At 49.2% G+C, this 14,402-nt stretch overlaps 1 protein-coding gene across 3 annotated transcripts in view; it reads right to left on the minus strand.

The window, feature by feature from the left end:
• sufu (suppressor of fused homolog (Drosophila)) overlaps positions 1-12,152 on the minus strand; it is a 157,283-nt gene extending 145,131 nt beyond the window's left edge. The window contains exons 1-2 of one of the 3 annotated variants that reach the window (XM_038821667.1): positions 11,815-11,952; positions 9,429-9,471 (exon numbers count right to left, since the gene is read on the minus strand). Coding sequence is in view for 2 of the 3 variants with exons in the window: in XM_038821666.1 (XP_038677594.1) it covers positions 11,815-11,951 (137 nt within the window). In the remaining variant the exon portion in view is untranslated. Of the gene's footprint in view, positions 1-9,428; positions 9,472-11,814 lie in introns of all 3 variants that reach the window. The other 2 variants (XM_038821666.1, XM_038821665.1) reach the window with 2 other exon arrangements.
• Positions 12,153-14,402: the final 2,250 nt, after the last annotated feature.

Here is a 14,402-nt window from a genome sequence, read left to right on the forward strand (position 1 = left end):
AAAATCATCGAGGGTGCACTTCACTGCTGGAGGTGCCACTTTTGGACGAGACTTTAAACCAAGATTCCTTGATCCTGTTGGGTAGATGTACAAGATCCCATGGCACAATTTCAAAGAGCAGAGGAGTTATCCCCACAGACAGATTATCTGGACATTATCACATTGCTGTTTGTGGGAGCTTGCTGTGTGCATATTGGCTGTCACATCACAACAATGACTACACTTGACTGAAATTCCTCACCTCCCTCAGATTGTCCTTCCTCTTACAATCTTCTGGATTGTATAACCGAATCATTATTTCCCAATTTACCTCACTTTTTACTTTTAGCAACTTCAATAGTGTTCTGTATTATGGCCTTACCCTGGAACCTCACTTTTTTTTTAAATGGAAAAAAAATAAAAGTTTGGATATTAACAAAAGTTTAAATTGTCACTTCCTGATCATTCATCATGGCTTTCCTTGAGATGCATTGTGCATGTATTGGATCCTCGACTGGCATGGTTCCAGTTATGATCATTTTAATTTAATTTAATTTAATGAGATGTTATTGAAGGATCTTAGGATTTGAAGTTAATTCAATTCAGGGTTACCCGTCGTTCTTGTGCATTGCTGAAACTCAGTAGAAATTCAAGTTAAAAACTTGTCAGGTGCAAATAAGAATTGTTTTATTTGGAGTTCATCGGTTACAACTTGAAAATCATTTAAAAGGCAGTTTGTAGACAATTTGATTTTTTTCAAAGAATCACAGGAATTATCTTCTGAGACAACAGCTTGAACACAACTTCAAAAGTCAAGTCTGAAGTCAAAGTCTGAAAATGAAATACGAATACAGAACTCTTTTCTAACTCTTCCTTTCCTTTCCTTTTCTGTCTAACCCTTCCTATCTCTCTCAACTCTTTCTTTCTATCTCTCAAAATGGTGGCCAAATCGTCCATGGATATACTATTTCATATCTGTCTTACGCGATCCGATCACACCCCAATATAATCCAAATTGGTTTGAGTTAGACTCAAACACATTTGATTTGATAGCAAGCTGTCCATCTTCACTATGTAACATTACTTCTAATTGTTGCCTGCTTGCTTATTTTTGCATGTTAAAGAATGCGATATTGTGCTTTATCAAAACCAGCAAAAACTGGTCTAATGCTGACCTATCTATTGCCACAATAGAGACCTCATGCTGACCTCACTACTGCAACAATGGAGACCTTATGTTATCTCGTCATGCCACGCTGGGCATAACTCCGAAAATATAATTCTAACTGTCTATTTCAATTCAGTCTTTTATAAAATCGTTATAATGAGAATGTTGGAATCAAATATATATATATTATATTTGATTCGATGTTTTAATTGTCCATTTATTAAAAAGGCAACACAGTTCAAGATATGTTTTTTTTTTAGTTTGTATAATTCATGGGATATGATTCAACCCAGTCTCGAGCGGCTTGAGAACCATAGAATCCTTCATTCCTATTCCTCGTTGCCATGGATTCAGCCCTTGTCCTTGGAAAAATGTAATGACCTTATCAGACTTCTGTGCTACTTGCAAACTCATGACCATGAGTTTATGCTTTAAGCAGCTATCTTTTTACCTATGTTAGTTGTATTAGAAATACCTGGCTTCTACAGTTATGCTTCCAAAAGTAAAAGTAGTGCGTTCAGTCTTGGAATATCTGCTTTGAAAATTACAAATAATTTCTGTATTACTGGAAAGAAGTAGAATTGTAGAGAGAGTCCTAAAGAGCGTTGGAGACTTATTTCTGAAGTTGGGAATTCAGAGTTAAGTAAAGATGACCTATCCTGGCGCTTTATTCTCTGAAGAACAGACTAGCACTGCGAGAGAATCTCATAAATGGAAGGAAAGAATTGATTTACCTCATTCCCTTTTTTAAATAGTGTTAACAGAGCAACTAAAATAAGCAATTAGCCACTAAAAATAAACTTTAACGTACAAGATGACATGTTCAATAGGCTAAATTTAATTAGTTTTGTCTTGAGAATTTCTTCCCAAGTTGCACATCTTACATTTCATTCCGGGGTCAAATTTTACAAACTAATTCAGACAATCTTCTCTAGATGGTCTAAAACAGATTTTTTTCCAAGTGCGGATCCCAACCCGGGTGTCGTGAGGGTCATGGAACGATCGATCTAGGCATTCCCGCGATGGTCCTGATCGCGGGGGAAGTGCTCAATGACCACTTCCGACATTTTTATTGAGAATGGCAGCCGCTGCTACCTTTTAAATGAGAAGGGAATAAGGCTGTTTGCAGTCTTCCAGTCAGAAGCAGAGAGATTCCGGCGCCTACGCTTGATGTCGCGCGCCCGGTGCCTACGCTTGATGTCGCGCGCCCGGTGCCTACGCTTGATGTCGCGCGCCCGGTGCCTACGCTTGATGTTGCGTGCCCGGCGCCTACGCTTGACGTCGCGCGCCTGGCACCTACACTTGACGTCGCGCACCCTGCATGTACGCATGACGCTGCTCGCCCTGCAAGTACGTTTGACGTTGCGCGCCCTGCACGTACGCTTGACGTCGCGCACCCTGCATCCGCATTTGGCACCAAATCATGGGGGCAGATCTTCTTCCATTTTCTAGCTGTTAGCATGCAAGGCAAGAGGACTGTGAGGAGGAATCATTATTTTCCCAAGAAAGGGACACAAATAGACTGGCCAGGTTTCACATCGGAATCTGCTGGAGAGAGCTGCTCAGCAGTCTAGGGAAGTGTTTGTGCTAGCAACGTACAGAGCTCCAGGGTCTCTGGTTAACAGCCTACAAGGAAGAAATTTAACTTGGTAACAAATCAGCATAATGTCAATTTCTTGAGGTATGGTTTTGTCAATTGTGCCAATGCATGTGTGTTATATGCAGGGAAGTACTGACAAATCAGAGAAGAAATTTCAGATTTTGAAAGAGAAGTGGTGGGTGAAAAATTCCTTTTGAGGTTGAGACCCTAGTTAGTTATTAACTTACAGTTAGGTGGATTGGCCATGCTAAATTGCCCGTAGTGTCCTAAAAAGTAAGGTTAAGGGGGGGGGGGTTACGGGTATAGGGTGGATACGTGGGTTTGAGTAGGGCGATCATGGCTCGGCACAACATCGAGGGCCGAAGGGCCTGTTCTGTGCTGTACTGTTCTATGTTCTATGTACAGCTGACTCCGGGCAGCACAGTGGTTAGCACTGATGCCTCACGGCGCAAAGGTCCCAGGTTCGATCCCGGCTCTGAGTCACTGTCCATGTGGAGTTTGCACATTCTCTCCGTGTTTGCTTGGGTTTCATCCCACAACCCAAAGATGTGCAGGGTAGGTGGATTAGCCATGCTAATTTGCCCCTTAATTGGAAAAATAAATTGGGTACTCTAAATTTTAGGGAAAAAAATAACTTACAGCTGACTCCAAATTAAAAGACTATGCTACTGTACCTGACCTGTGATAGCAAATTAGAAACTCGGCAAGAGCCCATGAAGCTGTCAGCATTTTGGAGTACCATCCCCCTGTCCTGAGGATGGCTTACCTGTGCAAGGTTGGATTATCTGTTCTCACAAAGATGAAAATGGCACAAAGGAGCTGGTTGAAGTCTGCACCTGATTTGCACATTGCCTTCTCCTCCTGTAAAACTGATTGCAGTGAGATCATGAGGACCAAGCAGACTCCCCTTTCGCATTAAAGGTAAGCAAACATGGCGTGAGTTGCAAAGGTCAGCCGGCATGGATCGCAATGATCTGCCGCCGTGGATCTCGAAGTTCGGCCAGCGTGGATCTCGAAGGTCGGCTGTTTGACAAAAGTGGGTCCCGGGAAAAAAGTTTGAAAAACACTGTCAAAAGCACTGGAAAAATGGGCAGCATAGTGGTGCAGTGGTTAGCACTGCTGCCTCATGGCACTAAGGACACAGGTTCGGTCCTGGCCCTGGGTCACTGCCCGTGTGGACTTTGCACATTCTCCTCGTGTTTGCGTGGGTCTCATCCCCACAACCCAAATATGTGCAGGGTAGATGGATTGGCCACGCTAAATTGCTCCTTAATTAGCAAAAAAAGAATTGGACATTCTACATTTATTTTTTTAAAAGAAAAAAATAGCTCTTGAAAAGGCACCCCGAAGTGCAGTTTGTCAATACAAGCCATTTTATGTTGGTGTAAAGTGATAATGCATTGCACTGACATGATGTGCACTTTTAACAGGTTACACAAAATCACAGAAATAAAATTTAACAGCACAGAAGGCGGCCTTTTGGCCCATTGTGCTAATGCCAAAATAACTATTCAGCCTAATCCCACTTTCCAGCTGTTATTTCATATACAAGTTACTTTGAATCCATGCCCAGGATTATTGTTCTCTCTTCTGAGGAAATCCACTCCATCTAGACCAGTCCTAATTTGATACACCTCAATTAAATCTCCCCTCAGCCTCCACTGTTCCAAAAACAACCACATCGTTTCCAAACTTTGTGCATAGATAAAATTCTACGTTCCTGGCAACATTCTCAAATCTCCTCCCTCTCTAGTACAATCACAGCCTTCTTGGAATGTGACCAGAACTGCATTTAGCACTCTAGCTATGGCCAAACTAATGTCTTATACATTTATAGCACAACTTTTCTGCTCTTATATCCTACATCTCAGTCAAAAAAGGAGTATCTTGTATGCCATCACCTCAAAGCACCAGAGAGGTATTTCAGTAGTCCCGTCGCAAGATCCCCCAAATCCCTTTGCAAAAAAGACATTGTGCTCAGCATTGATCACTAAAAATAACAGCTCCATTGGACTGGACATGTCACTTATATGCCTGACACCAGACTCCCGAAGCAATCATTATACTCAGAACTCAGTCTGGGTGGCAGGCTCCGAGGAGGATAGAGGAGACACTTCAGGGATGGCCTCAAAGCATCCGTGAAGAGATCCAACATTCCATCAACGCATAGGAGTGCCTGGCTTGTGACAGACCAAAATGGAACAGGTTTATTCAGAAGGCACCAAACACAGAGATACTGTGTCAGGAGCACACAGAAATTAGGTCAAAGCTTCAGAGAGAATGCAGAGACTTCCAAATACCTCATCTGCCCGAACCTTCAAGCACAACCAGCAGAATTCTCCATCAGCGGGATCCTCCGGTCCACCGGCAGTGCACCCACACCCACGTGTTTTGCGAAAGTGTGGGGTGGCCACAATGGGAAATCCCATTGGCTGGCTGCAGGAACTGAGAATCCCGCTGCTGGTGTGGGTGCGCCATGCTGGAAATTGCGGCTGGAGGACCGGAGAATTCCACCCCACATATCCCATGTGCCAGAATCTGCGGACTGCACTTGAAATTATCAGCCATCTGAGAACCCATCGAGTGGAGGCAAGTCAGCCTCAATCCCTAGGGACAACTCAATAAAAGAAGATATTGTATACTGTTTAAGAGAGGGTGGGGGGTCACCACATTCTGGTGCCTGTTCAGGGAGGCTGGTACGGGAATTGAACTGTGCTGTTGGCCTGCCTTGGTCTGCTTTCAAAGCCAGCAGCGATTTAGCCCTATGCTAAACCAGCCCCTGTTAAGAGCTCTTTGAGGAGGTAACAAGGAAGCGAGACAAAGGAGAACCAGTGGACCTGATTTACTTAGATTTACAGAAGGCCTTTGACAAGGTGCCACAGAGGAGACTGGTAAATACGTTAAGATTTGACTTGACTTGATTTATTGTCACATGTATTAGTATACAGTGAAAAGTATTCTTTCTTTCATGCTGTACAAACAATGCATACCGTACATAGGGAAGGAAGGAGAGACTGCAGAATTTAATGTTACAGTTATAGTAAGGTGTAGAGAAAAGATCAACTTAATACGAGGTGGGGCAGCACGGTGGCCTAGTGGTTAGCACAACCGCCTCACGACACTGAGGTCCCAGGTTCGATCCCGGCTCTGGGTCACTGTCAGTGTGGAGTTTGCACATTCTAACCGTGTCTGCGTGGGTTTCGCCCCCACAACCCAAAAATGTGCAGAGTAGGTGGATTGGCCACACTAAATTGCCCCTTAATTGGAAAAAATAATTGGGTAATCTAAATTTTAAAAAAAAACTTAATACGAGGTAGGTCCATTCAAAAGTCTGATGGCAGTAGGGAATAAGTTGTCCTTGAGTCGGTTGGTACATGGCCTCAAACTTTGGTACTTTTTCCTGACGCAAGAAGGTGGAATAGAGTATGTCCGAGGTGCGTGGGGTCCTTAATTATGCTGGCTGCCTTTCTGAGGCAGCGGGAATTGTAGACAGAGTCAATGGATGGGAGGCTGGTTTGCGTGATGGATTGGGCTACATTCACAACCTTTTGTAATTTCCTGCAGTCTTGGGCAGAGAGGATCCATACCAAGCTGTGATACAACCAGAAAGAATGCTTTCTATGGTGCATCTGTAGAAGTTGGTGAGAGTTTTGCAAAATTTCCTTAGTCTTCTGAGAAAGTAGAGTCGTTGGTGGGCTTTCTTAACTATAGTGTCAGCATGGGGGGGGGGAAAACACACACCCCAGTACAGGTTGATGGTGATCTGGACACCTAAAAACTTGAAGCTCTCGATCCTTTCTATTTCATTCCCATTGATGTAGACGGGGCATGTTCTCCACTACGCTTCCTGAAGTCGATGACAATCTGCTTTGTTTCGTTTACATTGAGGGAGAGATTATTGTTGTCACACCAGTTCACCAGATTTTCTATCTCATTCCTGTACTCTGTCTTGTCATTGTTTGAAATCCAACCCACTACTGTGGTGTCATCAGCAAATTTGAAAATCGAGTTGGGGGGGAATTTAGCCACACAGTCATTGGTGTACAAGGAGTATAGTCGGGGGCTGAGGACACAGCTTTGTGGGGCACCGGTGTTGAGGATGATCGTGGAGTTGGTGTTGTTGCCTATCCTTACTGATTGTGGCCTGTGGGTTAGAAAGTTCAGGATCCAGTTGCAGAGCGAGGAGCCGAGGCCAAGGCCAAGGCCACAGAGTTTGGAGATGAGTTTCATAGGAATGATGGTGTTGAAGGCTGAGCTGTAGTTGATAAATAAGAGTCTGATATAGGTGTCTTTGTTATCTAGGTGTTCCAGGGTAGAGTGCAGGGCCATGGAGATGGCGTCTGCTGTGGACCTGTTGCAGCAGTCGGCGAACTGTTGTGGATCAAGGCAATCCGGGAGGCTGGAGTTGATTCATGCAATGACTAACCTTTCGAAGCACTTCATGATGATGGATGTCAGAGCAACTGGACAATAGTCATTAAGGCATGCTGCTTGGCTTTTTTTTTGATACAGGGATGATGGTCGTCTTCTTGAAGCAGATAGGGACCTCAGATTGTTGTAAAGAGAGGTTGAAGATGCCTGCAAATACCCCGCCAGCTGATCCGCACAAGACCGGCCCACCTGACCAGTTTATCTTCCTATAGTCAACAGCTTTCTTCCTCACTATTAACTATGCCAGTCAATTTTTGTATCATCTGCAAATTTTGTAATCACTGACACAAATTACAAAAAGCAAGGAACCAATACAGAGCCCTGCAGAACCCCATTGTAAACAGCCTTCGCCTTCTGCCACCGAGTCAATTTCGGATCCAACTTCCACTTTCCCTTGGATCCCATGTGTTTTGCCTTTCAGACCAGTCTGCCCTGTGAGATCTGGTCAAAAGTTACACGGACTAATTCAAATGAGCTGCCCTCATTAACCCTACTTGTTACCTCCTCAAAGAATTCCATCAGGTTAGTCAGACACGACCTTCCCTTAACAAATCCATGTTGACTATTCTTGATTAATTCACACACAGCATAAAATAACTTTGGAGTTAGGACAGATCATGTTCATAACAGACAGAAGTTGAGTCAGTTGAACCTAAATGTGCTTTATTCAATTCCCCTTTGCTACTCAAGCACTGGAAATCTAGAGAATTTGAGATTGCATGAAAGTTCTCCATTTGTTGCCCTGCGCTCCAATTTTTGTCCTTCAGTTCTCATATTTGGAGGCAATTCATACTGGGACACATGCCCATCAACAGCTCTCGCGTAACTCAATTAGTGTACCCAATTCATTTTTTTCCAATTAAGGGGCAATTTAGCGTGCACCTACCTTGCACATCTTTGGGTTGTGGGGGCGAAACCCACGCAAACACGTTGCAATTCAACGTGCAAGTCTGAACAATAGGCATGTCCAAATATTCCTATTCTAACTAGTACCAAATAGTAATTCTAGCTGTTTCTTGCCAATTTGTTCACAGAATTGGGCTGCTGTGACAAATATTGTACCACCAGCAACACTGACAGAAACCACCTAACTCTAAAGAATTGAAGCTGGAGGGCAGCACGGTGGCGCAGTGGGTTAGCCCTGCTGCCTCACAGCACTGAGGTCCCAGGTTCGATCCCAGCTCTGGGTCACTTCTGTGTGGTGTTTGCACATTCTCCCCGTGTTTGCGTGGGTTTTGCCCCCACAACCCAAAGATGTGCAAGGTAGGTGCATGGTAAATTGCCCCTTAATTGGAAAAAAATGAATTGGGTACACTAAATTTTTTTTTTCTTTAAATAATTGAAGCTGGAACGTACTGACCTGCACAGATCAGTACAAGACCTGCAGTTGTTAAATATTGTCAACAAGAGATCTTCAGTAGCAAATCAATAGCTGCTGCCAGCCTCAGACCTTTAATTCAAGTTTCTTTCACTGTTCCCTTTATTATTTAGGAAGCCTCCAGCTATAACAGCATTAAAGGCAATCTTGTAGTAGAAGTAATCCAAAGATTACTTCACACCAGTAAAAGAAGTGAAATTCCCAGTGAACAGGGATTTTACCCATTGCCACAAACTTTGCTGACAGCCTAAATGCAATCAGTATGCATCACCAACAGGTCACATCAGGTTGCCATTTTTCAGTTTGACTGCAATTGATTTTAAAAATAAATTTAGTGTACCCAATTATTTTTCCCCCAATTAAGGGGCAATTAGTGTGGCCAATCCACCTTACCTGCACACCTTTGGGTTAGGGGGTAAAAACCCTCGAAAACATGGGGAGACTCCACACAGACAGTGACCCAGGGCCGGGATAGAACCCGGGTCCTCAGCGCCGTAGGCAGTAGTGCTAACCACTGCGCCACCCAATTCATCAGGCATTGCTAAAGGTAGCAATACATCTTTGGTGTTTCTTGACTTTAATAAATTCTTTCCTGTCCCTCTCTTAGGAAGTGGCTCACAAGACAGCAATGCTAACCACTGCGCCACCGTGCTGCTCAACTCTCCATTCCTAAACAGTAGGAGGGAATTTATGATCTTGCTCATGTCTCTCAAAATCTCAGTAGCAATTACAGACTACACACAAACACATGAAGAAGGACAAGGAAGGTCATTCAGCTCATCTTAACTAATTCATTCAGAAAGGCTTAAGGCTATAAAGAGCCACCTAGCTGTCTCTTTAATGAGACAAAGTTTTCATCTATACTACCCTACCTGGAAGACCTTGGTGTCTGGCAGCTAGGTGCTCATTCTAGGCCTTGAAGTAAGAAAAAAGGAAACAGAGCATTAAAGACAAAGCAGACACTAACAGCAAGAAGAAAATAAGATAGAAGACAAATTGAGACAGAACAGTGCACAAATTATAGGTTAGAAATTTCCATTACAATTCTTCTTGTATACATTCAACAGAAATGTTGTGAAATCAGCCGTTTCCAAAATAATCAAAACTTCAACATTTTTTTTGCTTGTATTCATGTTGTTTCCTATAAAAGGTAAGATTACCCAAAACTGCAGGAATAACAACTATGCTATGTAAGAAGTCTTATTATATGGTGTAATGAGCTGGCACCCCTCCCCCCTCGGGGGCCAAGGACTGTGCTCCAGTCGATTTTCTCCCTTACAAAATGACTATGAACTCCCCCGGTAGTTGGGGATGGGGTTTCCCCTTAACAAGGGGAAACTACCCTGTATTAAAACCGCGACATGGTTGCAAGTCAGACAGGATGGCCCTGCGGGGAGAGGAGTAGTAGTAGTGATTTTGTTACTTTGTGGATACCGTAATAAACCAGTCGTTCATTTCTACCCTACCGTGTGTTCCTGTTGTCTCTCCCGTTTGGGTTCTACATAAGGGAACAATAAAATTCAAAATGGGGCCTCAAGAGACCCAGATCTATCATCACATGGACATCCCATCATTGGCCAGTGTAGGGAGATATGTCCCAAACATTAACACAGAAGTGATTCTTGCAACAAAAGCAAAACTACTGAAATGCATCCAAACACTTCCCTCCGTTACCTTCCTAAGCGTTGCATAATATACTGCATGGGATAAATAATGTCCACATGTTTTGGGCATGCCCGAAGCTTAGAGGGTTTTGGCAGGGTTTTGCTCAGGCAATGTCCACGTGCTAAAAACACAGGTGGTGCTGAATCCAGAGGTAGCGATCTTTGGAGTGTCGGAAGAGCCGGCAGTTCAGGGGGCGAAAGAGGCCGACGTCTTGGCCTTTGCCTCCTTGGTAGCCCGGAGACAGATCTTGTTAATGTGGAGGGACGCGAAGTCCCCGAGTGTAGAGACCTGGGTTAGTGACATGGCTGGATTTCTCAGTTTCAAGAAAATAAAGTTCGCCTCAAGAGGGTCAATGGTCGGGTTCACCCGGAGGTGGCTGCCGTTCGCCAACTTTCTCGGGGAAAATTAAAATGTCAGCAGATGCAGCATTCCAAGGGTTGGGGGGGGGGGGCGGATTGTTGTTGTATGGTTGGGGCGTGTGAAGATTGAGATGGGGGGGGGGGGGGATGTTTATTATACCATGTTGATGTCATTATCTATGTTATTGATAATGTAGCATAGACTGGTATTTAAACAACATATGTACAGCTGGATTGTCAATAAAAATAAATGGCCATTTAGAATTCAAAATCAATTTTTTCAAATCTCAAGTCCTTTGTGAATGGATTCGAGATTTCAACCGAATGCAACAGAATTAAAAATCACCAAATTACTACCACACCAACAAAAGCAAAAGAGCAGTCCAACTGAAGCAAGTTAAGTTGTGATGTGAATTTGCGAAATGTCATCAAAATTGCTCATAGTTCAGACAGAAAATTCTCAAAGCACAATTTTGGAACTAATTTTGTTAGAAGATGGGATTTGGATCATTGCTAGCGATGAAAAAACAAAGTGAACAACAAATTGTAATCTTCAAATTCATAAATTACTTTTTTTTGTCAGGGTGGTGAGGGTACCAGGCATGAGACACAAAACAGAAACATGACTGGTTGACGGCACCGATTTTGTTTTGGGGAAAGTCAAGAAAATCCTCCAGCCCTCTTTGTCGGCGGGGCGCACAAGACGATTCCGAAAGTTGAAATCAACTTGTCGGTGCGGGCGAAAAGTTATTTCCAAACAAAATAAAGCCTGATGTTACCACAACGTGCACACGGCAAGCTTCAGACACACTACATACAGCTGTCCGCTTATAATCAAACATAATCAGCAAATGTTTGCTTTCAAACCCATTTCTTCCCCAACACTTTATAAGTTGATGGTCGCCCAAACTTTGGTTCAAATCGCATTGGCTGCAAATAATTGAGGCGAAAAAAGGTAAACATTATGCACCCCCCCCCCCCAAAAAAAAAACACTAAAAGCCAAACTTTTCTTTTCGCTAAAAGCAGTCGTAAACTTTTCAACAAAGAAATCAGTGCAGCACAAACAGGATTTGGGAGCAGGAAATTTTGCAAACCGCAAATAATAATTTTTAAAATCCGTGTTTAAATTCTTCGAAGTAATGGACCGTTGTGTTGCTTTGATTTAAAGTTAATTTATTCTTGTGGGATTATGGGGCCTTGGAAACGGGCTGAGCCGGGATTGGGGGAACCTACCAGTACTTGACGATGGCGGTGACTTGCAGGGGGTTGGGTTGGTCTGAGTAAAGCCTCCTGCTCTCCTGGTAGATGGCGTGCAAACCCGGCGGCAGCAGCGCCGCGATGCCGGGGCCGCTAGGCCGCAGTTCCTCCATCGGCTCGGCTGCACCGACGGCCGGTTGCACAGGCTTCGCAAGCGGCTGGCGTCTGTCCGCCGGCGTCTGGATTCGCCCCGCCCACCGCTGGGATTCGGGCGTCTGACGGGGTTCAGCCCCGGCCAAGCGCCAACTCCGCCGCCGCTTCCCGGCCAACTGCCGTCCGCCCCGCAGTCTGACTCGGCTCGCGGTCCCCTCGCGCTCGCTCTGATTCGCTCCCCACCCGCTCGCGCTGCCTGACCTCAAAACAGCCTCGCGCTGACCCCAACTGCCACCCCCCTTCACCCCTGCCGCCCGTCACCCTCACCCCCCTCACCCTACCCCCCTGACCCCCCTCACCCTACCCCCCTGACCCCCCTCACCCTACCCCCCTGACCCCCCTCACCCTACCCCCCTGACCCCCCTCACCCTCCCCCCCTGACCCCCCTCACCCTACCCCCCTGACCCCCCTCACCCTACTCCCCCTTACCCTCCCCCCCTCCCCCTTACCCTACCCCCCCTCACCCTACCCCCCTCCTCCCCCTTACCCTACCCCCCTCCTCCCCCTCACCCTACCCACTCTCCCCTCACCCTACCCCCTCTCCCCCCTCACCCTACCCCCTCTCCCCCTCACCCTACCCCCTCTCCCCCCTCACCCTACCCCCTCCCCCCCTCACCCTACCCCCTCCCCCCTCACCCTACCCCCCTCCCCCCTCACCCTACCCCTACCCCCCTCCCCCCTCACCCTACCCCCTCCCCCCCCCCCCTCACCCTACCCCCCTCACCCTACCCCCCTCACCCTCACCCTACCCCTCACCCTCACCCACCCCTTCACCCTAACCCCCTCCCCTACCCCCTCTCCCCCTCACCCTACCCCCCCTCCCCCTACCCCCTCTCCCCTCACCCTACCCCTCACCTCACCCCCACCCTCCCTCACCCCACCCCCTCACCCTACCCCCTCACCCTACCAACTCCCTCACCCTACCCCCCTCACCCTACCCCCCTCACCCTACCCCCCTCCCCCCATCACCCTACCCCACCTCCTAACCCCCCCCCCCCCCCCCTCGCCCTACCCCCCTCGCCCTACCCCCTCGCCCTACCCCCCTCGCCCTACCCCCCTCGCCCTACCCCCCTCCCCTACCCCCCTCCCCTTCACCCCACCCCCCTCGCCCCACCCCCCTCGCCTACCCCCTCCCCCCTCGCCCCCCTCGCCCTCCTCCCCCCCTCCCCCCTCGCCCTCCTCCCCCCCTCCCCCCTCGCCCTCCTCCCCCCCTCCCCCCTCGCGCCCCCCTCCCCCCTCCCCCCTCGCCCTCCTCCCCCCTCCCCCCTCGCCCTCCTCCCCCCTCCCCCCTCGCCCTCCTCCCCCCCCTCCCCCCTCGCCCTCCTCCCCCTCCCCCCTCGCCCTCCTCCCCCCTCCCCCCTCGCCCCTCCTCCCCCCTCCCCCTCGCCCTCCTCCCCCCCCTCCCCCCCTCGCCCTCCTCCCCCCCTCGCCCTCCTCCCCCCCTCGCCCTCCTCCCCCCTCGCCCTCCTCCCCCCCTCGCCCTCCCTCCCCCCTCGCCCTCCTCCCCCCCTCCCCCTCCTCCCCCCTCCCCCCTCCCCCCTCGCCCTCCTCCCCCCCCTCGCCCTCCTCCCCTCCCTCGCCCTCCTCCCTCTCTCGCCCTCCTCCCTCCCTCGCCCTCCTCCCTCCCTCGCCCTCCTCCCTCCCTCGCCCTCCTCCCTCCCTCGCCCTCCTCCCTCCCTCGCCCTCCTCCCCCTCCCCCTCGCCCTCCTCCCCCCCTCCCCCTCGCCTCCTCCCCCCTCCCCCCTCGCCCTCCTCCCCCCCCTCCCCCCTCGCCCTCCCCCCCTCGCCCTCCTCTCCCCTCGCCTCCCCCCCTCGCCCTCCTCCCCCCCTCCCCCCTCGCCCTCCTCCCCCCCCCCTCCCCCCTCGCCCTCCTCCCCCCTCCCCCTCGCCCTCCTCCCCCCCCTCCGCCCTACCTCCCCCCCCCCCCCTCCCCCCCTCCCCCCTCGCCCTCCTCCCCCCCTCCCCCCCTCCCCCCTCCCCCTCCTCCCCCCTCCGCCCTACCCCCCTCAGCCCTACCCCCCTCCCCCTCGCCCTAACCCCCCTCCCCCCTCGCCCTACCCCCCTCCCCCCTCGCCCTACCCCCCTCGCCCTACCCCCCTCCCCCTCACCCTACCCCCCTCCCCCCTCACCCTACCCCCCCTCCCCCCTCACCCTACCCCCCCTACCCCCTCACCCTACCCCCCTCCCCCTACCCCTTCCCCTACCCCCCTCCCCTTACCCCCCTCACTCCTACCCCCCTCCCCCTACCCCCCTCACTCCTACCCCCCCTCCCTCCCTCACCTCCTACCCCCCTCCCTCCCTCACTCCAAACCCCCCCCTCCCTCCCTCACTCCAAACCCCCTCCTCCCTCCCTCACTCCTACCCCCTCCCTCCCTCACTCCAAACCCCCCCCTCCCTCCCTCACTCCAAAC

The sequence above is a fragment of the Scyliorhinus canicula genome, chromosome 16, assembly GCF_902713615.1.
Source record: "Scyliorhinus canicula chromosome 16, sScyCan1.1, whole genome shotgun sequence".
Taxonomy (NCBI): Eukaryota; Metazoa; Chordata; class Chondrichthyes; order Carcharhiniformes; family Scyliorhinidae; genus Scyliorhinus; species Scyliorhinus canicula.